This window comes from Chenopodium quinoa, unplaced genomic scaffold (assembly GCF_001683475.1).
Source record: "Chenopodium quinoa cultivar QQ74 unplaced genomic scaffold, ASM168347v1, whole genome shotgun sequence".
Classification (NCBI taxonomy): domain Eukaryota; kingdom Viridiplantae; phylum Streptophyta; class Magnoliopsida; order Caryophyllales; family Amaranthaceae; genus Chenopodium; species Chenopodium quinoa.
In genome coordinates this window covers 793,492-818,991 of record NW_018742410.1, presented here as the reverse complement: position 1 = coordinate 818,991, position 25,500 = coordinate 793,492, and the positions used below count along the sequence as shown (strand labels likewise).

At 37.1% G+C, this 25,500-nt stretch overlaps 6 protein-coding genes across 6 annotated transcripts; 4 read left to right on the top strand and 2 right to left on the bottom strand.

Annotated features, from left to right (window-relative positions):
• On the top strand, nucleotides 1-1,360 carry LOC110705554. The gene is made up of 2 exons (XM_021883447.1): nucleotides 1-588; nucleotides 677-1,360. Exons 1-2 carry the CDS (start codon nucleotides 30-32, stop codon nucleotides 1,297-1,299), a joined length of 1,182 nt encoding a protein of 393 aa, XP_021739139.1. The 5' UTR covers nucleotides 1-29; the 3' UTR covers nucleotides 1,300-1,360.
• A 91-nt stretch (nucleotides 1,361-1,451) lies between these two features.
• LOC110705543 (protein MAIN-LIKE 1-like) lies at nucleotides 1,452-4,519 on the bottom strand. Its single transcript, XM_021883437.1, has 4 exons — nucleotides 4,425-4,519; nucleotides 2,297-3,634; nucleotides 1,790-2,215; nucleotides 1,452-1,694 (listed from the first exon to the last, which is right to left on the bottom strand). The coding sequence occupies exons 1-4, from the start codon at nucleotides 4,491-4,493 to the stop codon at nucleotides 1,554-1,556; spliced, it is 1,974 nt and encodes a 657-aa protein (XP_021739129.1). The 5' UTR covers nucleotides 4,494-4,519; the 3' UTR covers nucleotides 1,452-1,553.
• A 125-nt stretch (nucleotides 4,520-4,644) lies between these two features.
• LOC110705534 (protein PHOX4-like) lies at nucleotides 4,645-8,307 on the top strand. Its single transcript, XM_021883427.1, has 3 exons — nucleotides 4,645-7,113; nucleotides 7,251-7,488; nucleotides 7,875-8,307. The coding sequence occupies exons 1-2, from the start codon at nucleotides 5,028-5,030 to the stop codon at nucleotides 7,397-7,399; spliced, it is 2,235 nt and encodes a 744-aa protein (XP_021739119.1). The 5' UTR covers nucleotides 4,645-5,027; the 3' UTR covers nucleotides 7,400-7,488; nucleotides 7,875-8,307.
• Nucleotides 8,308-9,199: 892 nt separating this feature from the next.
• Nucleotides 9,200-13,155, top strand: LOC110705524 (protein MEMO1-like). The gene is made up of 8 exons (XM_021883417.1): nucleotides 9,200-9,441; nucleotides 10,590-10,674; nucleotides 10,770-10,838; nucleotides 11,073-11,185; nucleotides 11,968-12,079; nucleotides 12,164-12,307; nucleotides 12,420-12,594; nucleotides 12,794-13,155. The coding sequence occupies exons 1-8, from the start codon at nucleotides 9,390-9,392 to the stop codon at nucleotides 12,917-12,919; spliced, it is 876 nt and encodes a 291-aa protein (XP_021739109.1). The 5' UTR covers nucleotides 9,200-9,389; the 3' UTR covers nucleotides 12,920-13,155.
• Nucleotides 13,156-19,306: 6,151 nt separating this feature from the next.
• Nucleotides 19,307-23,599, top strand: LOC110705516 (phosphopantothenoylcysteine decarboxylase subunit VHS3-like). Its single transcript, XM_021883405.1, has 3 exons — nucleotides 19,307-19,530; nucleotides 22,862-22,920; nucleotides 23,002-23,599. The coding sequence occupies exons 1-3, from the start codon at nucleotides 19,429-19,431 to the stop codon at nucleotides 23,345-23,347; spliced, it is 507 nt and encodes a 168-aa protein (XP_021739097.1). The 5' UTR covers nucleotides 19,307-19,428; the 3' UTR covers nucleotides 23,348-23,599.
• A 324-nt stretch (nucleotides 23,600-23,923) lies between these two features.
• LOC110704626 lies at nucleotides 23,924-25,174 on the bottom strand. Its single transcript, XM_021882446.1, has 2 exons — nucleotides 24,957-25,174; nucleotides 23,924-24,393 (listed from the first exon to the last, which is right to left on the bottom strand). The coding sequence occupies exons 1-2, from the start codon at nucleotides 25,015-25,017 to the stop codon at nucleotides 24,083-24,085; spliced, it is 372 nt and encodes a 123-aa protein (XP_021738138.1). The 5' UTR covers nucleotides 25,018-25,174; the 3' UTR covers nucleotides 23,924-24,082.
• Between the last annotated feature and the right edge of the window lie 326 nt (nucleotides 25,175-25,500).

The window sequence follows — 25,500 nt, the reverse complement described above, 5'->3', positions numbered from 1 at the left end:
TCGAGGACTCCAGACGGCGACATGGCACGATGTATAGCCATTTCATATTTAAGATTCTCCATGGTCGTGTGTCACACTACTGCTTGGGGTTGATTCTGAGCGAGCACACCAGGATGAGGGAGTTGGGTGATGAAGTGGCTATTCGGTGCGGATGTGCTATATCGGTGACTCATGGACTACCTTGTGCATGCACCATTCACCGCGTAATTACGCAAGATAGGGCGTCGTTACATGTTGATCAGGTTCATCCATTCTGGCGGACGCTCGTTATCGGAGAGCATGCTGTTCCACAGACAGTCAACCGTGAACAGGAGGAGTTGGAGCAGTTTCGTTCGATGTTTGACCAAGTGTCCTCCAGCCACCCTTCAGTCATTCGTAGTGCTACCCACGTACTTCATGACATGTTCAACTCGTCGTGCTTGGATCATGAGGAACCTGAGGGGGTCGAGCGACCACGGGGCCGACAACCACGGCGGGAAAGGAGTGCGTTTGAGTACATTCGTGGTCGTGGTCGTGGTCGTGGCCGTGGTCGTACATCGTCATCAAGTGGTAGTCAAACATCTTCGTCGGTGAATATGCCCGGCACCGGTACGGTACTTTAGTTTAATTTACTTTTTAGAGTGTTTGTTTAGTTTTCTGCTAACTTGTTAATTGTGTTTTTTGATGTGTGCAACAGGCAGAATGGACATTGAACATTTTCCATATAAAGACAGGATCCCTAACATCATGATGCCGTTCCTGGACGGGTGGAATGATGTGGTTGCAGATGGTAACTGTGGATTTCGGGTTGTGGCTGATGTGTTTCAGATGGGTGAAGACAACTACGGTTTAGTGCGTCAGTTGATGTACAGTGAAATCGCCTCAAACCGAGCTGTTTATCGCCACGTGTACGGACAGGACTTGGATAGGTCTCTGCAGCGTATCCGGTGGGGAGGAGGACGTTGCGGTCAAAATCATTGGTTCGACGCGCCCCTTGATCTCTTCGCCGTTGCAAACATCTACAAGTGTGCAGTGATGCATTTCGGCCTTGGTTTGCATGGTCGAGCTTACTATCCGTGTACCACGGTTCTGCCTTGGTGTTCGCGTGAGACCGTCACCAGACCGGTAAGAGAGGTTGCTATTGGATTTCTGGGGCCGTCATACAGACATTTCATCCGACTGGACCTGTCACCCGATTTTCCGGTCCCACCGATTATACCAACGTGGTACACCATTCGTACAGCAAGCGTAGAGGGCTGGGATGCGTTATATCATGACCGGGTGCAGCAGTGGAACAATCTAGTTGCCTTTTCTATGTGACCTAATATTGCTATTGCTATGTTTTTCCCATTTATTTAATTTTCGGATTCTAATTTTCGTATTTAGTTTTCCCATTTAAATGTGAACCTGTATTTAGTTTTCGTATGCCCACTAATTACAACTTAAAATAAAAGTTATAAAAACTAAAAATATAATGTCAAATTCTAAGAACTTAAAATAATAATTATAAGAACAGATAATGTTAACTTTTACAAACAACTAGGAAAATGTTTTATAAATGCACTGCCGACATATCAATAATCTCTCTGTGACGCCCACTGCCACTGCTCAAGGGCCCGTTCCAGTTCATCAATAACAGCTCTGCCTGTTGCAGTCGTCATGTTGTCCCTCTCCTCAAAAAGTCTGTGTCCCAACTGCGTCATCTTTCCCATCCACTACACATAACAAAACACATAAAATTCAATAACGACGTATTATGAGACATATTATATGAAAAAAAACACAACTACAAATGTTTTATGAGACGTACCGCATCCACGGCAGTGGGCGGTGGCACATCATCATCATCGGCGTCGTCGCCGTGGTGGACGTCTCTGATCAACCTCGGGTGCGAGTGCCGGTTGTACCACTCCATGTAGTGCTGGTCACACATGGCAGCCACCCCAGTTGGCGGCCGCTGCAACTGCTCAATCCATATGCGGGCAACCATCGGAAACTGCTCCCACGTGCCAATCATGCTTGCCGGCCATTGGACGACGTACTCCTTCAACGACGCAGATCGGACGGCCTTACTGGGCCATGCTGGTGGAGGAGGAACAACTTGGACATATCCAAGCTGGCGAAGACAGCGCTGCGGCATGTACGCCTCTACGATCTCACGATACTGAATCAGTCCCGTGTAGAGGGTCCTGGGTACCCTATTACTAGGGTTCTGGCCGAAAGGCATCCAGTTCACCTGCACATTTTTTTAAAATTAGTAAGATTCGTACAATAAACACATCAAACTATAAAAGTAGAAATAATTTAAACACTTTACCTCTAATGGGGACATCCTGTCAAGCAATAACCGTATCGATCGCAGGCGGTCAATGGACTTCTTCTCGACACGCGGACTCCACGCACAGGCACGTGGCTGGCCATCCCCAATAGGAACCGGGTCGCGGTGTGGTCGAAACGCCGGGAAATACTCGTATATCCACGTCTGTAACAACGTCATACATCCAGTGATACCTGCCGCATCAGCCCGGCTCGAGAATCCTAACTGGCGATACATGTACGCTAATGTAGCCGACCCCCAAGAAAACTGGCCTACTCTGTCGGGCTCACACGCGTCAACTATGTCGCGTGGCCTGAGCTTGTTTCCGCTCTTATCCGGAAACAAGGTACACCCGAGAAGAAGAAAAACATATGCAGCCAGCTGTGTGTCCTGCGTCCTACGTGAAGTGGGGTGCAAACATCGCTGCAAAACTGCTGCGATCTTAACACCGCCGTGATCCCACACACCAAGTGCCGCTGTGTACAGCGCAGCCCTATCCACCGCCAACAGCTCCGCCAATAAATCTGCCTGATCCGCATCTGTGACAACAGATGCTCGGTTTCCCTCTACGGGAATCCCAAGGATGGCCTCGACGTCATGCAACATGATCGTCATCTCACCGAACGGAAGGTGGAAAGAGTTCGTGTCCGGCTGCCATCGCTCAACGAAAGCCGTGATCAGCGTCGAGTCAATCCTCTCATGCATGGTGGCAGGAAGGTGGCTCACTCTAGTGGCCCTCAATCGGCCGACCATCTCGCTCTCCTCCGGCCAAGCCTCAGCCCAACTACACAAGAAGTTACAAGTCCTCTCCCGGGTTTGGCATTTCAAAATGCCGCTATCCAAAGCCCGCTCTTGGTCCTCCCAAATACGGGTAGCGATGTGTCCTAGAAAGCTAGGAATCACACTCCCGTCTATAGGTCCCCCAGCCACCTCGCCCCTCACCACCCAAGAATCATTAACGGCCCTCGACCGTTTTCTGCTAACCGCAGACACAGTGGACGCAGATGATGTGCCAGATCTACTAACAAATCTACCATCTCTACCCTTACGCACGTCTACCCTACGCGTCTCATACACATCATCAAGCCTCTGACTGAATGGACCGTAATCATCATATGGTCCACTCTGATCGTCCACATCCTCATCTGCATCCTCCTCCTCCTCCTCCTCATCACCATCATCATCTTCATCATCCTCAGAATAGTGCACCCGTTCTCTACGAGCCGAGGCCGAAATACCACGGGATCTAACGTGTCTGGGCCCCGAGCTCTCCATTGAGTTCATCGTACTTCTCATAATGTCCATACTCTTCCCAGCCCCAGAACGAAAATACGATGCCTAACACAAAATAACAACACATGTAATATGCAATATAAACATGTAATATAAACATAAAAAAAGTAATTAAAATAAATAAATAAAACAATATACATATGATGGAAAATAAATTAAAAACATTACAAAATATTAACAACCTAAAAATAAAAAAATTAATAACCTAATAAATAAATAAATAAAAAATTGGAAAAAACAAAGCAAAAAAAAAAATTACCCAAAAAAAACAAATTGGAAAACACAAAGTGAAAAATATAAAATTATAAAAACTTAAAAAAAGAAGAACATCAAAATTTTAAAAAAAATTTATAACAAAAAAAAGGGAACATAAAATTTTTTTTAAGTAAAAAAACTAATTCAAAAAAAAAAAAAACAAGAACAATAAACAAGAACATAAAATTAAAAAAAAGAAAAACAAATTTAAAAAAAAATCAAAAAAAAAAATAATTATTTTCGAAAATTAAATTTCAAATTTAAAACCAAAAAAAAATTAAATAAAAAAAATAAAAAGGCGGCGGCGCCTAGGCCAGACGCCGTGACGGTGGCGGCGGCGTCTAGCCCAGACGCCACTACCACGGCGGCGGCGCCTAGGCCAGACGTCGGTGCCGTGGTTCTGGCGCCTGGGCCAGACGCCACCGCCACCGTCACGGCGTCTGGCCTAGGCGCCGCCGCCGTGGTAGTGGCGTCTGGGCTAGACGCCGCCGCCGTGGTGGTGGCGTCTGGCCTAGGCGCCGCCACCGCCTCCGACCTTTTTTTTTTTTAATTTTTAAAACACAAAATTAATAAAAAATACCTTCTCGCCGGAAAACCGCTGTCCACCCGCCGCATGTGCCGCCACTTCCTTGCCGGGCCGCCTCGACATCGCTCGGAAAGTTTTTTAGAGAGAGAAAGTGGAAGTAGAGAATTGAGAGAAGAAATTGTGTTTTTTACTTTGAGGGCAAAAGTGACAATTCACTCTAATTTTGTGGGCTTTATGTGGAGATTCGCGGGCGATGATTAGCAATTTACTTATTTTATTCACTTCATTGAATTCTTCTACTTCTCCAACCTTCTGCAAAACCGGTGGTGGCTGCTTCTCTGTTGTCTCACTTGTAATTCTCTCTCCTCTTTTCCCTCCAAAATTCCCCTGTTTAATTACTTCTTGAAATCTATTATTATAGCTTTGACTTCTGCTAATAGTTTCTATTGTTCTAATTGTTCATGTTTATTTAGCTTTATTTAGCTTTAATTTCTGCTATTTTTGGCAGTTTTAGATTCTGGGGTTTTGGGTATTTTCCTCAAAACTTGAAATTTCTGGTTTTTTGTGCATATTTGATTGTTTTGGGATTTGGGTTTTGGTTAAAATCTTGATTAGGGTATTGGGTATTGCTTTAATTGTTGAATAGTTTGTTTAGTGATGGGGAAGCCTATTGGTAAGAAGAAACCTGAAACCCCTAAGCAAGGGGGCTCGGCGGCGAAGCCGAGCAAGGGTTCTGATAGAAGTTCAAAAGCATTTGATGAAGATACAGCAATCTTCATTAATATGTCACAGGAGTTTAAGGAAGAGGGTAACAAGCTGTATCAGAAACATGATTATGAAGGGGCTATGTTGAAGTTTGAAAAGGCCCTTAAATTGCTTCCTAGTAATTATATAGATGTAGCTAATTTGAGGACAAATATGGCTGGTTGTTATATGCAAATGGGTTTAGGTGAATACCCGAGAGCGATTAATGAGTGTAATTTGGCATTAGAGGTTGCACCTAAGTATACCAAAGCTTTTTTAAGGAGGGCCAAGTGTTTTGAGGGTTTCAATAGGCTGGATTTAGCTTGGAGGGATGTGTGTATTGTGTTGAGTATGGAGCCTAATAACCAGACCGCGTTGGAGCTTAGTGATAGCCTGAAGAAGACCATGGAAGAGAGGGGTATTAAGCTGGATGACAAGGAAATTGCTATTGCTATTGAGCACACACTTTCCCCTAGTAGTACACCTTCTCGCAAGATTGCGAAGGAGAAGAAGTTGACCAAAGAGAAGTCGTCAAAGAAGAAGAGGAGGAGTATGAGAGGTGAGGATGCTAAAGATGAGCATGTTGAGGTGAAGAAGGCGGAGGATGAGCCTAAACCTGAACAAGTTGTGGAGAAGAAGGTGCGACATAAGTCAATTGGTAAACAATTTAAGGAGAAGAAGGTGCATGCTCGGTCAAAACGTGAACAGGTTGAGGAGGATGTGCCAAAGTCTGAGGATAAGGAAGTTGTTCAAGAGAAAGTTATGGTTAAGGAAGCAAAAGTTATTTCAAGGTCTGTCAAGTTAGTTTATGGTGATGATATAAGATATGCTCAATTACCTATCAACTGTAATGTGTTTTTGATGAGGGATGTTGTCCGTGACCGATTTCCGAATTTGGAGGGTTCTCTTGTGAAATATAGGGATTCAGAAGGTGATTTGGTCACTATTACTACTACAGAAGAATTGAGGAAAGCTGAAGGGTCTGGGGATTCACAAGGCTCTCTCAGGCTATACATTTCAGAAGTTAGCCCTGACCAAGAACCTACTTATGATGGTGAGGAAGTTTCTAAGGTTAAGGGGAATGTTGTAAAGAGTGAGCAATCAGAAATTTGTGACAGTGAGAAGGAAACAACTTCTATTGACAGTTGGATTATCCAATTTGCTCAGCTCTTCAAAAACCATGCTGGGTTCGATTCGGATCCATACTTGGACCAGCATGAGATTGGAATGAAGATATATTCAGAGGCAATAGAAGACACTATTTCAAGTGAAGACGCACAAGAACTTTTTGACATCGCTTCTGATAAATTTCAAGAAATGGCAGCTTTGGCCTTGTTCAATATGGGCAATGTTCATATGTCCAAGGCAAGGAAGCAGGTATCTTTTTCAGAGGATCCTTTGGGTGAATCAATGCTGTTACAGATTAAATCTGCCTTTGAGTGGGCAAAGAAGGAGTATACAAAGGCCTGCTCGAAATACGAAGAAGCTCTTAAGATAAAACCTGATTTCTACGAAGGTCACCTTGCTCTTGGGCAGCAGCAGTTTGAACTGGCTAAGCTTTGCTGGCATTATGCACAAAGGGACTTGGTTGATCTTGAGTCCGGTGCAACTCAGGAGATTCTTCTTCTTTATAATAAAGCTGAAGACAGCATGGAAGCAGGCATGCAGATATGGGAGGAAATGGAGGAGCGACGTTTGAATGGACTTTCCAAGGAAGAAAAGTACAAGGCTAAGCTGCAGAAACTGGGATTGGATGGTTTGCTGAGAGATTTGTCTGCTGATGAAGCTAAAGAACAGGCTTCAATTTTAAGATCACAAATATACATTCTATGGGGCACATTGCTGTATGAGCGCTCTATTGTCGAGTTCAAGTTGGGTTTACCATCTTGGGAGGAATGTTTAGAGGTTGCAGTTGAGAAGTTTGAACTTGCTGGTGCTTCCCATACAGATATAACTGTTATGATAAAGAACCATTGCTCGAACCAAGCTGCACCAGCAGGTATATACTTCTTGAATATATTTGCTCCTTGATTAACTGCATCTTATTTTACTTTATTTCTATGATTTGTAATAACAATAGCTTTTATTTTGAACATGAAGACGTAAGCTATAATTATATTTTTGCTATGGCTCTAGGTCTGGAGTTCAAAATTGATGAAATTGTTCAGGCATGGAATGAGATGTATGATGCAAAACGGTGGCAGCTTGGAGTTCCATCTAACAGGTTGGAGCCATTGTTTCGCCGGCGAGTTCCTAAAATCCATCACATCTTGGAGCATCTTTGAGTGTGTTGGTAAAGGCCTGCCATGTTTGGACATGGCAAAGTAGGTCAGCATGGCATCCCATTGCTGACTGCTGTTGCTTAGTAGAATAGGTAACAACTCAACTTTTTTCTTTTCCCCTATTGAACATCCCCTGTTCCCATTTTCAACTTGCCATGTTGACTTACTTTCGTTCACCAAGGATGTTAAACTTTTTTTTTTTTTTCTTTAAAATGAAACTTTAAGAAATTGTTTGATGATGTAAGTTGATTGATGGCGCTTTTGATATCAAATCATAAACACTTTCACCGTTTCACGTATAGTTGATTCTACTACATTTGGACCATCCAATTCCTAATTTCTTATTGAACTAGGGAGGTGAATTAATAAATTTTTCATTTAAAATGCTCTTTTCTACATGACTTCCGTAATGACTATATGTGCTTTACCGATGTGCAATTTGGTTTTGTTCAATATTCTCACACGACTGCCATAGCAGGTTTTTATTCTCAAGGAGCGGGACAATAGTGTTGATGTCCATGGCTTTTTGGCTTATTAGCGTATACAAGTCTGTCATAGCATTGGTGTTGTAATTGAAGTGTGGTCGAGCTGCGGTGCCAGTTCATTTTCTTCAAAAGCTTGCTGTTTCCCCACAGGACTACAGATTACAGAAGAGTGTCACAGATAATTTTTTTGTGCTTTATAGATAATTTGTTGCCGTATTTGCATACTAGCAAGATTGTAATTTGTAAAGTTGTTCATGAAAGATTTGCATATAGGATATTGGCAGTGGTTTTGGTCATTTGGTGTTATTCTTTGTCATTCATTGTCATATTGCTGGTTTTACATAGCAATTACTGATGATCCGTTAATTGTATTGCAACAATGTATAAGTGAAAGGGTTCCACTTAATGTTATGCTATTTATTTGATCTTCCTGAGAAAAAAAGATGCAAACATGATTGCTTCAATTAGATATTTAGATTATGCTCGGACTAAGATTCAATGGTAGGTGAATAGGTCTCATGAGGTCTAGTTCGGCCCATTCCAAGATCAACTTTAACCTAGGCACCTTCATTTATCTAAAAAGGAATTGTAATATAAGCTATAAATAATGAAATAGTATTATTAATAGCATTATATATATAAAAAAAAAAGTATTATTAATAGAACTAATTGGCATGTGAAAAATGTATAATTTTCAAAAGATATACCAATTTTAAGATATAAAATCTAATGACTAATATACTTTATTATGTAACTAGCGGCCAATCGTTTAAGATTAGACTTGATAAAACTGATGCAACTTGAATTAGCCAACCATACACAAAAGTGACAAGACATACTCAAATGCGTCGTATGTCACAATTGGATAATAAATATGGTTAAAATTTATCAATTTTGCTTAATAAATTTTATCATTTTGCTTAATAACCTAATTTGGCCATTTGACAACATAAGTGAACTTCGAAAGATTTTTAGATGTGAATATTAGTGGTGTTGGCAGGCTGCTATTTCACGGCTCATTCCTTTCTATTTGTTTTCTTTAATTTTTGTTTTTCACATCATTTTAGACTTTGTTGGTTGTAGTACTTCTATGCTCTTTTTTTCTCTGATTAAACTTTGAATTATTTAAACTTATTTTTGTTAACTAAAGCTTATTTTGGCTAAGTGGAATATTGAATGATTTTTGTTTTTTCATATTTACTAGATTAAATAATATATTTTTAATTTTTTTTTTTTAAATCTTAAGGTTGCATAAACAGATATACATATACCGATATACGTACCTAAGTACGTATTTAATGTACACGAAGTATAAAATAGAAAACACAAAAGAGAGAAAAAGGTAGCAAAAAAAATTTTGTAATTGAAGAGAAGAATCGTTATAGGTAGAGAGGAATCGCTATTAAAATCAATAAAGCCAAATAGAAGAATCTGTAATCTTCACTACTTATTCCTCTTTTCTCTGAATCCGATTCATCCCTAAATTCTCTCTCCTCCTGAATTTGGCAATGGAGATAGCAAGAAGAGCTTCTCACGCTGGTTCTTGGTACACCAACAATCGTATGTTTGTTCCATCTTCTCTATTTTTTTAATTTTCTATAATATCCCTTCTTTACTTTAATGCTAAAAATCTGTAGTAAAGGTAAAAACCTTGATTTCGACTAAATATTTATCTGGGTTCATTTTGATTTTTAATTTTGTGATGTTTCTTGTTTTTCGGTGTTTTGGCTATGGAATTTGAAGCTTGGTTTTATGTGATACGAAGTGTAAATTTGAGTTCAATTGAATTATAAAGAAAACTAAATATGATCAAGTGTATCGAAAACTGATTATATGGGATCATTTGAGAAATTAGGAAAATGGATGATAATAAATGTGAAGATTAGTAGCTGATCAAACAGTAATTAAGATGCTTATATTGTTAAACATTGTTCTGAATTGTTGTTTGTGTTTGATTGTTGTGGATTTGCAGGACATATTTAATGCTTAAAATGCTTGTAATAAACTTTTGCTTACTAAACCTAGCTAAGCATGGAAAGAAATTTTAGTGCAATTGAGTTGTTTTTGTGTGATGAGTTAAAGTGAAATTTTCGATTCCAGTCCACTGAGTCAATTTTAATTGCTTGTTGCATGCATATATAAAAATAGAGATCATGTGTACTACCGCGAACTGCTTTTACTAATTTCGATAATTTCCTCAATATTGCTTAATTTCTCTGATTTAAGATATAATCTTGGAGCAAATGGGTCCAACTTAAAATAATGGTGCTATAGAAAGTACTACATTACATCTATAGATATTTCGGGAGATATGCTTAAACAAAAGTGTTTCTCAAATAGATTAATTTGATGTTTGGCTGGTGGTTTGGAGTAATTAGTGAGATTTGCTTAGTAAATAGTGATATCATACCCCTCCCTTCTGGTGTTGTAAGTTTTGTAACTTGGATACACCATTCTGCATGAGGACTTGAGGAGTATGAATGACATAGGTATTTTTCATCGTAGCATTGTTGTTTCCGTCATTATTAAGCTTGTGCTATTTCCCATAACATCAGTAGAACAGTGATTCTAAGAATGAAATAGATTTGTATAGTTGGAATTTTTTGGTTCTATAATCTTGCCTTGCAGTTTAAAGTTTTTTTACATCTTTTTGTCTTTGTCATTAAAGTCTTCATCTTTTCTAAGCAGATTTTATGTCTCTTATTCAGCTAGCAAATTAGCTGAAGAACTTGAAGGGTGGCTAAATGAAGCTGGCCTTAGTAAATCTTCTGATGTACGAGGTGTTATTGCTCCGTAAGGCTTTTTTTCTGTTTCACCCCTCATTTAAAGGACATTAAATACTGCGATGGACATAATCCTCACTTTAGGAAATGCTTCCATATGACCAGGCATGCAGGATATTCATATTCAGGCCGTGCTGCAGCTTATGCATTTGGCAACATAGACCCTAAAAGCATGTGAGTTTTTTCTTCAAAACTCAATTGTTATGTATCATTACCTCTTTTTTAATGCTATATACCTATATTATACTGAAAAGCGAATTAAAATTTTCAGATTAATGAGAACAACAGCCTAGTTATGTTATCATGCATTAAATGCTTTTTTTTGGGGGTGGTGGTGGTGGTGGTGGTGAGGGTTACTATTTAATGTGCTGCTTTTTAACTTTAAAAAAAAAATGTGTGTTGATCCAGTTCACGGGTGTTCCTTTTGGGTCCCTCGCATCACTACTATACTCCAAAATGTGCTCTTTCAAGAGCCACTGTCTACAAGACTCCTATTGGAGATCTGCCCATTGATTTGGAAGGTATGGTCAAGCATTACATATAGTTTCTTTCTTTTCTAATTCCATTGTCTCTTCTAGTGTGATTGAACTGGTTGAAGTAAATGTCTTCTTGAAACTTTGATGAAAATTGGTATCAATTGTCAGACTTTGCTTTAAGTTGGTTATCCAAAACTTTTTCATGAATCATATAGATAAATTAGTTATTATTTTCTCTCTCTGGAAGCATGGGAAAATCCTTTGGTAAAGGAAGTATTTCATCAAATATATGCTACCTTCTGTAATCTCCTAAGAAACTTAATGGAAACCTTAATAACTGAAAATATAAAATTTCGGTTTAATAGTCTATATTCGTCATTTTTTTTTTGTAATTGAAGGGGGGGGGGGGGATAATCTGTACATTCTTTTAGCAACAGAAATTTGCTTTCATGGACTAATTGTGATGGTTTAAACTTCCCTCACCTGTATTTTGTGAATCTTATGAAAGGTGTGTGTGTGTGTGTGTGTGTGGAGAGGGGGAGGGGGGTGTTTAAACTTCCCTCACCTGTATTTTGTGAATCTTATGAAAGGTGTGTGTGTGTAGAGGGGGGGGGGGGGGGGGGAAGTAGAACTGTTACAGGTTCTTAATAAGGAAAGCTCAGTGACACCATTTTTTTAGTATTCTATGGTTAATTTATTTGTTGAGATGGTTCCAATGAACGGCGTGTATTTATTTCCCACTTCTACAAATTTCCTTGTATTAAAAACCTCATTATTTGCTTTTGTGAAGAGAACTCACTTGTATCCTTTTTTTATTATTCAACCAGTCATTGAGGAGCTTAAGGCGACTGAGGAGTTTGAAATGATGGATATTCGGGTTGATGAGGCTGAGCACAGTATGGAGATGCACTTGCCTTATCTTGCTAAAGTATTTGAAGGGTAACTAATATCTTTATGTTAGTCTCTTCTATGGACCACACCATCTGCTTTGTTGAGTTTCACCATCTGATAATAATATTGCAGACGTTCAGTGAAAGTTGTTCCAATTTTAGTTGGTGCTGTTAGTGCTGAAAGTGAAGCCATGTATGGCCGATTGCTAGCTAAATACGTGGATGATTCAAGCAATTTTTTCTCAGTATCCTCTGACTTCTGTCACTGGGGATCTCGGTATGTCACAATTCTTACTTCTCTTTGGCTGATATGATGCCAGATTTTTCCAAGTATATTCTTAGTTCTGTTCCTAAAAACTAAAAGCCCCTACTATTTTTCCTTGCTTTAGCTTCAACTACACTTACTATGACAAGAAACATGGAGCCATCCACAAGTCTATTGAAGCATTGGACCGTATGGGGATGGAAATTATAGAAACAGGAGATCCGGATGCATTCAAGCAGTATTTACTCAAATATGATAACACCATCTGTGGTCGTCATCCAATTAGTGTTTTCCTCCATGTAAGTACCGTTATGGAGTATTCTACTGAATTCAACTAAGAACCAATTCACGTGTTTACTTGTCTCCTTCAATTACTTCTGTTTGGTGGCAGTTATTTTTCTTCTCTCTTATAATTACAGCTAAGTTGGCAGTCTTAATGCTCGAGGTACCGCTTCACTGTTTACTTTCTCATATAATTTCCATCTTCTATATTTTCAGATGTTGATGAACTCTGCCACGAAGATAAAGATTAAATTTTTGCGGTACGAACAATCAAGCCAATGCAAGAGCATGAGAGACAGTAGTGTAAGCTATGCTTCAGCAGCAGCCAAGGTAGAACCTTGAAACCTCAAGGACTATCTATCTCCTGCTAGGCTGCTATGCATTTTAGTTGCTTTGAAGGGCTGTCTATGCTTGATCTCTGATTTTCATCCTTTAAAGCCAAAACTTGGTTTTCCATTTGTACCTTAGTTCAAAAGTCTATTAATAATGAAACTTTCTCCAAAAATAGTTGTCCCGAAGGCATTTTGTTCAGATGGGTTCATTATTCGATTGCCAATTCTTCAGATTTTTCTTCGTTATGCGGTGTATCTATTTTTTTTTTTTTTTTTTTTTTACAGATTTTAGTTTTACCATTGACTAATTGCTGACGGAAGTAGATAAGTTCCTGTAACAAGAAGGTAGTCTATCTAGTTCAGCCAAGGTAGAAGCCCGCAACCTCGAGGAAAGAATCAAGATTTACCATTAATAGCCAACTATGTGCCGATACATCCAAAATTTTCCATACTACTGATAATGGTGCATGATTTTGAGAAAATGCTTCAGGGCAAGAGAAGTCTAATAAACACTGAAACTCTGAACCCTTTTGCAAATTAACAATTACTGCAAGTCTGCAACCACTAAACATCAAGTTTTAGAATTTACCTATTTCTAATTACCAAAAGACCTGGACTGATTTAGTATATTACAAGATCCAAACTTTTACAGGTGAAGAGGAAAATTGTGTTTGTCTTATAAATAGATTGAACTCTTCTAGGCGATGGGCTTCAACCCTGACACCATCATCATCATCGTCTTTTTTTCACAAATTATTTTAAGGAATCCCCAGATTATTAAGGTTATTGAATTTCAAGATTTTAAGGTAAATTTTTCTGTGTTGCTGTTAGGCATTGTAGCTACTAGTTTATGTGTGCACTACACAGTTGCAGTGGTACTTAGACAGTAAAAGAACTAGTAGCTGTACACCTATTTCTGTTTATGTGCAAGATTCAATTTCAAGGACCCTGTGCTCTTAATTTCTATTATCTCTTTCAATAAAAATTGAGGTTCTATGTTACACCAATATTTTGTAGCAAGCTGAAACTTTCATCTGCACTCGAATCTGCAAAGTACAGGTGCAAGGGTACAACATGTAAAATTACAAAATTTGCTTTATTCAAGTCATAACAATATTGATGAAGAAATAACTCTCAAATAGGAAGATTGTGTATCTGCTATTATATATTCAGATGTTTGGCCTTTTAATTTACATAGTAAGGCGGATAGCAGGGTTCTCTAGGCGTTGGTTACGCTTAGATTTGACCATTTGGCTTAGAGCCTTAACATACCGCTTGACAAATTTTTTGAGTTTCACTCCTTGGTGGCCATCATCAGGCTGTTTTACTACCAGTTGAAGTTGCTTCTCATCAGCGAAATACTGGCCAAGTATAGCCCTACCTTTATCTTTTCCATCAGATGTGTCGTCTGCTTTGCCATCAACACTAATAAGCTGCTTGAGTTTTACATGGTCATTCTTCTGCCCTTCACTGGTCTGAGTTTGATCATTTTCATTCTTCTGATCAGGACCTCTTGAAAATTTTGGAGCAACAACATCTTCTTCGACTGTAGACAGATACAATGTCGCTCTTCTGGTTCTCTTAGACTTGCTGATATCATACAAGTGTTTTCTGGAACTGTATTCACTGCCCATTTTGTGGTATAACAGTTCAAGGAAAAAACAAAAATGAAATTAATAACAAGATTAAGAAAATGAATAAAGAAGTGCAAGAAACAAATCAAAGATTATGCATTTGGTTAGTTTAAGAGAGTTTTAAGCAAAGCCTTCTGTAGGTATTACTTAATTAAACAGCAAATAAAATCAAGTAATTAGCCTTTGTGAAAGGTAACCCATCAATTTTGTAGGCTTCCTGTCTTATATAACCATAGAGAAATCTAGAGTTTATATGATTACCTTATAAAACTAAAAACAAAACCTTCTACCAAATACAGATTTGGATGCTTTCTGATTAGTCGCCTTTCATCATGAAATGGTGTTACTAACTATCATTATCTGAGACTAGCTGCCTTTCTCTTCAGCTATAAATTAGGTATTATGCACTTTTCTAAGTTTTGATACCTCTAATGCAGTCGTTTTCTCACTTTTTTTTCGGCTTTTTTTTGGGGGGTGGGGGGTTCTGTAAGATGGTTTTGCTATATTTTACAAAAAACAGAACCCGGATAAATGGATACCATCATACCAGCATACAACAGACAGTTCATAATATCAGTGTATATATTGCTTAATGCAAAACATCAACAGTACAGTTTCCGAGCTCTGTTCAAGCATAAGTATTCATCAACTACTGCATCTTTTCAAAATTGCATGTACGCGCCAGATTTAAGGTATCATATTCAGTACTCAGTTCCTTGTATAAGAAACATCCATGACGAGTAAGACATCAAACAGGCAGCTCCTATCCGGCCAATGTTTTCTAATTCCTTCCCCCTTTTTGTAGACAATCATATTCACATACATCTCAGTGTCACTATCCACCTTCATGAGTTGGCACTTTAAGTAGTATGTCAAAGATCTTACCACTGAAGTACTCATTGAACATTATTCAAGTGAAAGATTGAGATACCTTGATGAAATCTATTTTATTGCATTGCACGACATATCCGCAATCTAGTCTCCGATTGGATCTTGCACGTCAATCCCACAGGTCATCATACTTCCCCGGCTGAGTGAGCACAAAGAATTGTATGTGTTAAACAAACATGCAAGGAAATAAGCAAAAATTAAAGGCATTACTCTTATTGAGCCAAGTGAAGTGATCAAAGTTTATGCTTAGAAATAAAATATCCAAGATTATACGAAGCGTATGCCCCCTCTTTTCCTACATTTCTTGTTAAACTTCCTTTACATTTTTCATACACAAGCCACCAAGAAACAGTAATTGTTCAGGGGCAATTTCTTAAGCATTACACTAAATTTTCTGAATTGGCCTCTTCAATGTTAGGAACAGACAATTTGAAGCTAGGAGTAACATCACAGTTTCACTGGCTAAAAGTACTTTAAGGGCCTTACTAGCTTCATCAAAATAAACCATACTTTGGTATACATTTAGCTTTAGCCTTGAGGATAAATTCACTTCTATCAATGTTAAAGCAGTCAAAATGCGCGTCTGTATACTATTATCATAGCACAATCAAGGGGCTATAAACCTTCAATCCATGCCCTTTGCACCCTAAATCGGCATCCTATAAGCAATACAGAACCTCTCTGTAGTCTGCACCCCCAGAGCATGACCAATATGGTGCCACAAACCCAATAGAGGTGATTACTGCCAAATTAAAATCCAGTATTAGTATGATCAGAGAACTCTTTCCGGCTTGTTACAAAATTCCCCCCAAACTCATTACTAGTACATTAACGAAATACACACCTCATCATAGTGAACAATACTTAATTATAGTCGCGTAACTCATCAAATTCTTTAATGTATTGTTAACCTCCAGTCATATTAGGTATCAGAACAATAATGCAGTGATTAAAACTCTTAACAAGCCACCTGCTACAGTAGTTGTAGTACATTAAATCAATCAGTTTTGCTTTCAATTTCATGACTAACACACCTAATAACTAGTCATGAAACAATACTTTCCCAAATTAGCAACTATACACAAAAGATTGTCACAATGTATCATTAGTCAATTAAATCTTATGGTTCTATTGGTTTTCAATACAACTCGAACCTTTTAGAGTTTTAAGCTGTCCAAAAGGACAAATAATTCAAGTAATTAAACCATTAAACTACTAAATTAGTACCTATATAATTCTGATTTCTGTATTTAGACAGCAAATTGAAGCAAAACCCAGATCATAATTCTAGGCAAACAAAAACAAGTGCAGAAATTTAATGCAAAAAAATTAAGGTTTAAAACTCCCAACTAATCAGTCAACAGTTTAGGAGAGAAACTCATTAATGTTTGAGGGGAATTGCTTACTTTGTCAACCAATTACAACAATTGAAATTATACTTTGATATTGTTAAATAAAAGTTGGTAGATTGTGGTTGCTTGCTCCAAATACATTTTGATCTGAAAATTTTAGTGTAAAATTTTAGTCCAAAGTCTAAATTGTATTTCTTGAAGTTTGTTTGTTAATGTGCTCAAACATTAAATCCTATGTTATTGATACATTGTCTCATTGTAGGTATGGGAAGACTGTGTTTGTTATAACCAATTATAACATTAGTTGAAAGTAGTTGAATATTAAAAAGCATTAGATGCTCGAAAGGTGGGAGTATAAGTATGCGAGTAAATTAAAGGAATGTGAAGTACATAGCTTAAATTATAAGAACCTGATCAAGCGTTAGGTTGTTAAATTTAGAGAATACAATGTTGGATATGGGCAACCTAAGGAGGTTGAGAGTTCGCCCTATTATACAAACTCATGAGAGGTTTCATTCTAAAACCAATTAGAATAATAAGCTCTCAAGCTAATCACTGATTGCCTTTGTTGTTAATGTATATTAATACGGAGTATAAATTTCAAAATATCAATTTTTAAATTTTTTATTAATATATATTTCCCTAGTATTGACATGATTTTGGAACAGGAGGAAGAATAATAATACTTTGTACAATTAGATGCTACGGTGTACTCCGTAGTTTAGGAGGGTGTTAAATACCGCCATAAAAATTATCAAAACCGCCAATATTTAGTGTGAATGGACAACCATGCCCTTAGTACTTCACCACTATCTTCTCTCTTGCCACTAATCACTAACACCTTGACACCACCATCCTAATCGGTGACGACCACCACCACCACACTGATCGTCGACGACGACCACCACCACCTTGATCGGCGACCCACCACATCCCCCTTAATGACGATCCACCATCTTCCCTCGCCTCGCCGATGGAAAGGTGGTGGGTTTTTTTATTTCCGACAACCGCGGTAACCAGAACCCAAAAATATTACCGTGTCAGCAGGTTACCGTTTACCGTGCACAATAACCGGAGCCTAAAATCGGTTACTAGGCACGGTAAGTGGAGCCCAAAACCGGTTACCGTGCCCGGTAACGGGTTTTGGGACTTGGTTACTACAATTGTCGGAAAAAAAAAAAAAAAAAAAAAAAAAAAAAAAAAAAAAAAAACCAGTCTTGGGCTTTGGTCATTAAGGGGGATGTGGTGAGTCGCCGGTCATGGTAGTGGTGGTTGTCGCCAGTCAAAAGGGGTGGTGAGTCGCCAGGGAGGATAAAGGGTGGTGAAATAGTAGGCTATGGTTGTCCATTCACACCAAAAGCCGTAGTGATATTTTTTTATGGTGGTATTTAGCAATTCACGTATTTTAATGTCATAACGGTTACGGAATAGTAGAGTACCGTTGCATAAATGAGGTTGTGATTGAGAAACGGGACTAATATTTAAAAGACAAAATAAAAAACTTTACTACGTAGTAAGAACAAATGTAGGTGGGCCCTCTATGACATGTGACTCCTCCTAAGAATTCTCTTACATGTCACACGCTCACATTTCTACCTACTGTCAATTTAATACTTCATCATCAATTTATCACATCCCATCGTAGCCGTTGAAATCAATCCCACGGCCTTAATTCACTTCACTTTCTCTGTTATTCTACCACTTAAAACAACGTTTATGTCAGCAACTTGTAGAGGCATTATCTTTAAAAGTTTAATAAACTAAATAAAACGAAATTGATGACCTATGAATATCTAATACTTGTATAAACCTTACAACAAATTACAATGGAAACTTCTTGTATTTGACTAATATATAATAAAGTAGGTTAATAAATAGTCTTTGAATAAGAGTTATTGTTAGATATAACGATAAAATTTTATTGCCACTATATATGAGTTAACAATTGAGGAGTTCTTTACATAGGTTACACATTTAGATTAATCATTAATTCAATTAATTGACAACAAGATTTTTGTTATACTCATAGTTTATCTTTAAATTATGCTATTATTAAGATTTCATGTCCTTTTATTTAAATTGTCTATCACTTCACTCAATATTCTATTCTGTTATTACGAATTAAACATATTTTTCTTCTCAATCTTTTTGCAAAAGTACTATTTTACTCGATATTACTTCTCACAAACAACCTTTTCATTACAAAAATATCTTCCGTTCTTACTTATTGTAACATTAACAAGTACGGAGTACAGTAAAATAAGGAGTAATATAATACTCGTACTAAAGTACTACTAGTCTACTAGTATTAAAGAACAAATATTAACTAAACACTAGGGAATAGGGAGTAAGGAAATAGGTCAAAGTCAACTGAATTAATTAACACTTGTACAAGTAACTTAAATACAGTATTAGATTAGATTAGATAAAAAGTTAAATTAAAAAAAAAATAATAATAAAAATCTGGAAAACCCTAAATTTTACCCCTTTTTGTTTTTCCTTCATATGATTCCGCTATTTTTAGGGTTTTTACAAATTAAATTAAGAAAGAATCAATTCTTCCAAACTTTTTCTTTCTCTCTCTTTCTCCATCACTTTCTCTCTCTTTCTTTCAATTTCCCAGTTTTCTTAGGAAATTTGCAATGGAGATGATGGCGAGCTCAAACGATGTCGTTTTGCGGAGTTTTGTGCTTGAGACTGTTGCTACTGTTGCTGCTCAGTCTCTCTCCTTTGCCCTTGTTATGGTATATAATTTCTTTCTCGCTCCTCACTTCTTTTCACTTCGCTTTTAGCTTAATTTAGAAATTTAATTTTTTTTGCTAATTTTGGGTATAATTAAGCGCAAAATTCACTACTTTTTCCTTAATTTAGTAAAGTTTCTGGCTCCTGCTTACTTCAATTGGTTTTTTCGATTTTTTCTTTCATTTTTTTTAATTATTATTTCTGTATATAATTAGAGTTAGAATTATTTGTTTTATTAATTTTTAAAGCTCCCCCCCCCCCCTTTTTTTTTTGGTTTCCTTTTAATAAATTTTGAAGGCAATTTGGGTATTTTTATTGTAATATTTGGGTGTAGATCTGAGTTTAAGTACTGTAAAATTACAAGCCAAAAATTTTCAAACTGGGGAATTTATTTTATTTGTGGATATTATGTAACATTTTTGAGGTTTTTGTTTGGGTTAATTAAAGTTTGTTATATTGGAAGGAAGATGAAATTAATTCATGACCAAATACTGGTAATTTAAGCATTTTGGTCCTGTCTCCTGTGATTGACCCTAATATTTCTGGCAATGTTGGCCTGTATTCAGGATTTGTTGATAGTTGGAAGGAGAATGTTAATTAAAAAGTGCTTTCTTGGATCATTTAAGAATTATTACTTGATTTGGGGCTTTAGGTTAGTTTATGTTGCAGTACAAGTGGTTTTCGTGGAGTTGTGATTGATCATTGGTGTCTGAAAGTTTAGCGGCTTTGCGGTTTGTTGTAGCCTGTAGGTTGTTTGAGCCACTGAATTATTATTTTTTGCTGAACTAATTTGAGGTGCTTTATAAAATTGAGTTCTGCTAGGCTGGTAAGAGTTTGCCGAATATTGATTTAGAATTTTGTTTTCATTAAGACTTGTAGCAGAAGGGAAATATGTCTCTTTGTATGCTAAGCTAATATAAGGTGGAAGCTTCCTGTAAATACTGACGAACTCAAGATAATGGATGGTGGTTTAGTTTGGTACTCTGGATTTTGAAGTAGTAACATTGAGGAAGGTCATTGTTTTTCAGTAGTATCCTGGTGTAAAAAGACACAAATGGTATAATGGGTTCTCAAATAGATGTATTTCGTGCTTCCTTTTGTTTGTTGAGCTATCATCAAGCAGGCTAGAAGTAGAAACTATGTATTAATGGCTTTTGTTTATGAGAGAAAATGCAAGTTGATTTGAGCTGAGTTGAGTCTTTGAGGATTATCACTAAGGTTTTAGGGGCTAAGTAATTATGGGCTGAGATTTATGATGGGTTCATATTTGAAAGGTCAATTGTCTTTGATGTTGTGATTTTGTTAATTCTGTACACTCTCTATCTTTTCGCTGTACAAAGAAGAATATTTATATTGGGTGTTTCAAGTTTGGACACACTTTGGCTTAGAGTATCTACGAATATGTATTGTTTCCTTATGTTTGGTACACAAACAGAAAATCATGCTGTGTTATGTTTAGTAGGAGTGTGAAGATTTAAGTTCTAGGTTATGGCTCTTCAAAGGTTGCTTGTCATGTTTCTTATATTCTATCCACTGCATTTATATTATGACTTTAGGTTGGTTACGAAATATTGTGAGCTCAAATTTCAAAGCTAACAAATAAAATGTGGTAGGGGGATTAGACAATTTGTGTTTTTGCTTTACTTAAGAAAGACCTTGTTGCCTTATAATATCTGAGGCTGTCTCTCAAAGATTGCCTAAAAGCCCACTTTAAAGTTTTCAAGGATGAAAGTGGAAGATTTGTGGTTCCCCATGAGTCTGCTAGCAGTGATGAGGGTTTTAGTTTAGGACTTATAGAGAAAGAAGCTTGGTCAATAATTTCTGTTGTATCATTTCTAGTCTTGATTGCTTGACGGAAAATTCATGCAGGATTGCCAACAATGAGTAATGTGTTGAAGTAGAACTGCCTACCTGGGTGCATATCTAGTCAAAATGTAGGTGGTTTGCTCTGCTTAGATAAGTGACATTTTCATTGAAGTTGTAAAACCAATAAGCAAGCATAAAGGTAAGCATGGTCACTGTGCAATACTTGACCAGTTCAGGCCAGCTTGTGCTGGGAGCATTCATTGTTGTCTTTGGGTAAGGATTTGACTTGTCAACTCATCTGAGTGTTTCCATCTTTTCCCCCCTTTTCCCATTGATTTCTTCTGCTACGCACTCCCTTGTTGTTCCTGTTGAATAAACCTGCTGTCTCCATAGTTCAATATGGTTTGCCTTCCTCCCATATTGTGTGGGTTGCCTTGTCTAATGTGCTGGCTATCCAACCCAAAGTTGACTTCGACACTCCTATCTTCATTCTATTAGATGTCTTTTTACGTTGTCTGGCATTATTAGTTATCCAAAACTTCGTAAATACTACCCTTATATTAGTGGAGTATCTGGCATGTATAAGGAGATTTGTTGTGGGAAAAGGCTTATGGGTGGTTATGTGGAAGAGTGGAACATATAAACTGACGATTGCCCCGCTGAAGATTCCAAGATGTACTTTTGCCAAGCCCATTAGAGTTAAAATGATATATTAATGAGAAGATTTGTGATCCCTGGTTATAGCGAATCAGCGATGGTACTGTCACTGCTTATTTATCATCTGATGTGATGTGAATTTGAATTGGCATGACTTCCCTTGGTGTTGAGATAATATTCATTAGCGTTGCAGCCAAGCCAATGTCAATAATATAAAGGGCTTTTTCTCTGACTTTTTGTGAAAATTGATTGATCAAGAGATTGATTTTTGGGATATGATCTTTATTAAAGCTAAGATATATACGCTTACAATAGCATCCTCAATTAAGGGCTTCCCATATCTGTTTATTTGGGTTAAATGTGGAGTTCGGATCCACTCAAGGCTTTTCCATAGAACAAATTTATGGCAATCAACGAGTGAAGCCAATCCAGACCAAGGGATAAAATGATAGTGCCAGATGACGCTGGTTGCACATGTAATTGAACTGCTGGATTTTGCTTTTGATTGATTGGCAAACCTAGGCAATTTAATTACGTAGTATGTATTTTTTTCAATCTGATAACCTAATACTAGGATACATTGGCCCAGATGTTTTGTAACCGTGACAAGTGTGAATGTTTGATATCAAAAGAGAATTTTGCTTAAGAATATCTGATGCAATGTTGGCTGGTTGCCAAACAGAGCCATAGGCTAGCAGATCTAATCTAAGTGATGCTACTTGTAATTTAATTTCTTCAAATCCTAGCTAATCTTGGGTCTTTTTTTTTTTTTTTTTGTTGTCTGATTATTCTTGTCTATCTTTGAGAGCTATTATCGTGTTTTAATATTTCTCAGCTGACATTCATCCTTGGCAACTTGGTTTGTTTCAGCTAGGATCTTTGCCACGAGGTGATATTGTGCTGCCACAGGAACCTGCTTTGTTCAATTGGTCAGTAACCCTTTAGGGTTTAAAACTATTGTCATGCTGAGGCTGCAAGTTCATATAACTGCAATATTAATGTCTTTGCAGGCTTCCATTATCCGAGTTCCACCATTCTGAAAAGCCTGATTCAGAGAATAAAGATGCAGACGAAGAGGATGATGACGACGATGATGACGACGCTGAAGGTGATGAGAAGGCTGGTGGTGAAGAAGGTGGTGAGGACGAAGGTGAGGAGGTGAACGATGAGGAAGAGCCAGAGGCCAATGGAGAAGGAGTTGAAGGGGAGGGAGAAGATGATGATGACGATGAGGAGGAAGATGATGATGATGACGACGACGACGATGATGATGAGGATGGTGGAGAAGAAGACGAGGAAGAAGAAGATGAAGAAGAGGGAGAGGAGCCACCATCTAAGAAGAGGAAAGGAGCTTAATAGAGAAACCCCTTTTAACACTTTTTTATTCCTTTTCAATTTTCTTTTCAAGGGGTGAGGATTCTGAAAAATGTTGGGTAGCCTTTGTTCAAATGCGAGGATTAAGCTTGTTACGAATGTAGAAAAAAAAAATTATTGAAGTGTTGATGTATTAACCCATGTGATGTTACCAATTTTAGAAAATAATTACTTTTTTTTAGTGTACCACTTCATGTTTTTAGCAATAATATAATACTCTTCCCCGTTTCTTCATCATGCTTGTTTTATCAATACGTACGGAGTATGTCTTGTTTGGTGTATAAAAGCGATACAAACGGGGTGTTATAAAAGCGATACAAATGGAATTCGATCCTAGAAATTGGGTATTATAAATGGGATTTGTTCCTAGCAATTGAGTATCATCTTCATTTGATTCTTACTCTCCATGTTTTCATCTAACACGTACCTAGATCCCTCCCCTTAATCACGGATTTTCAAAATATTTTTTAGAAATTTCTCATTCTAAAATCATATGGTTTATTAGAAGCGATGATTGGTAATGTTAATAAATAAGTACCAATACCTCGGGGAAAAGAGTTCACACAACATATACTCTCGAAGTCTCGGAATAACCACATGACATTAAGAAAAAACATACATTGATCGATCAAGTTCTTGTAAAAGACAACAAACACTAGATTTATTCTAAACGATGTCAATAAGTTGAAATTAAAGCTAGCAAATTAACCACATTTACTAGCAAATAACAACCGCAAAATCTGGGACCCAAACAACAGGAGTATCCCAAGCATAAGAGAAGTTGACATGTTGACCTGGCTTCAAAATATTATTGTTAATAAGAACACATTTATCTCCATTTTTAGAGAAAATAGTTGGATCAACTGGTTCAACAGTTAGCCAATTGTTGCAGTTTCTAAAAGTTATGTTACTTAATGAACAATCTTGGCAGGTGTGTAGCATTGTCACGTTCCATTCTTGTTTCCCTAGTATTTCTCTTTCACTTCTTTCGACTTCATATTGGAGGTTGTTCAAATCACACGTGAATCCTTGTCAATTTTGTAAACAAAGATGTTATCAATAATACAAGTCGCGTTCATGGTAAAAAATTTGTATGTAACTAGATATTTTGAACTATCATGCATTTCTCCAAAGTAGGAAGAGTGAATAAACGAATGTGATGGACCATATATAGTACGAGGACAACTCAATATATGACTGGTATAGTGGTATAGCCGTATAGGCGTATATTCGTGTAGTGAAGAGGGCAACTCAATATATGATTGGTATAGACAACAAAGTATATCATGCAGAGTTATTTTGGTAAATTTAATGACGAAGCTTTTTGAGTATTAAAAATCATAAAATGTTTCTAGTACTTCATCTAAAAATTAGTTTTTACTCCACATAATGTTGTTTCTTCAAATCAATTACATTATCAGCATAATTATTAAATTCAGACAATTAGACGATAAGGTATTCCGTAATTGAAAAAATGGTTCATCCTAAAATTCCATGACCAAAAGCCCAAAAGGTATTTTAAAAAAAAAAAAAAAAAAAAAAAAAAAAAAAAAAAAAAAAAAAAAAACCCAAAAAGAAGCAGAGTTTGTACCTGTATATAGGAGACCCAAAATGAGAATTGCGTAAAACCAAAAATTACCACCTTTTGCCATTGAAAATTTAAGGAGTTCTTCTCGTTATCACAGAATTTATAGGTTAAGAAAATAAGAACTACGTAGTAATTTACAAATAAAGCGAATTTTGGTTTATATTTTATAATGTAACGTTGAAAATGAAAGAGCCAAACTCATTGAGGTTGTATTCCCATTTTAAGAAGATCCTTTGAGCGGGGTTACCTTAATAAATTAGATTAAATACTCAACCAATGAAATAATTAGGATATTTATATTTTTGTAAAAAAAAATGTTAGGATTAGCTTAAATAAAGTATTAAATTCCCTCAATAAATAAATAAATAAATAAAGTATTGAATTCCTAGTGGATTAGTCACTACTCACTAGTGGTTACCATATTTGCATAGTCAAATTTAAAATGATGTTTTGTAAACCAAATGATATATAGCACTGAAACAAACTGTATCAAAGAGGGCAAATTTCTATGATTCAAATCATCTATCTTTGTTAGGAGAGTTATAAT

Coding starts and splice junctions, on each gene's coding strand:
- LOC110705554 (XM_021883447.1), top strand. CDS start 30: ATGTATAGCCATTTCATATTTAAGATTCTCCATGGTCGTGTGTCACAC. Junction 589..676: donor GGTGAATATGCCCGGCACCG/GTACGGTACTTT, acceptor TGTGTGCAACAG/GCAGAATGGACATTGAACAT.
- LOC110705543 (XM_021883437.1), bottom strand. CDS start 4,493: ATGTCGAGGCGGCCCGGCAAGGAAGTGGCGGCACATGCGGCGGGTGGA. Junction 2,216..2,296: donor ACAGGATGTCCCCATTAGAG/GTAAAGTGTTTA, acceptor AAAAATGTGCAG/GTGAACTGGATGCCTTTCGG. Junction 1,695..1,789: donor CGCCCACTGCCGTGGATGCG/GTACGTCTCATA, acceptor TGTTATGTGTAG/TGGATGGGAAAGATGACGCA.
- LOC110705534 (XM_021883427.1), top strand. CDS start 5,028: ATGGGGAAGCCTATTGGTAAGAAGAAACCTGAAACCCCTAAGCAAGGG. Junction 7,114..7,250: donor GAACCAAGCTGCACCAGCAG/GTATATACTTCT, acceptor CTATGGCTCTAG/GTCTGGAGTTCAAAATTGAT.
- LOC110705524 (XM_021883417.1), top strand. CDS start 9,390: ATGGAGATAGCAAGAAGAGCTTCTCACGCTGGTTCTTGGTACACCAAC. Junction 10,675..10,769: donor GTACGAGGTGTTATTGCTCC/GTAAGGCTTTTT, acceptor CCATATGACCAG/GCATGCAGGATATTCATATT. Junction 12,080..12,163: donor CTTGCTAAAGTATTTGAAGG/GTAACTAATATC, acceptor ATAATATTGCAG/ACGTTCAGTGAAAGTTGTTC.
- LOC110705516 (XM_021883405.1), top strand. CDS start 19,429: ATGGAGATGATGGCGAGCTCAAACGATGTCGTTTTGCGGAGTTTTGTG. Junction 19,531..22,861: donor TCTCCTTTGCCCTTGTTATG/GTATATAATTTC, acceptor GGTTTGTTTCAG/CTAGGATCTTTGCCACGAGG. Junction 22,921..23,001: donor GAACCTGCTTTGTTCAATTG/GTCAGTAACCCT, acceptor ATGTCTTTGCAG/GCTTCCATTATCCGAGTTCC.
- LOC110704626 (XM_021882446.1), bottom strand. CDS start 25,017: ATGGCAAAAGGTGGTAATTTTTGGTTTTACGCAATTCTCATTTTGGGT. Junction 24,394..24,956: donor TTTGGGTCTCCTATATACAG/GTACAAACTCTG, acceptor AAAATTGACAAG/GATTCACGTGTGATTTGAAC.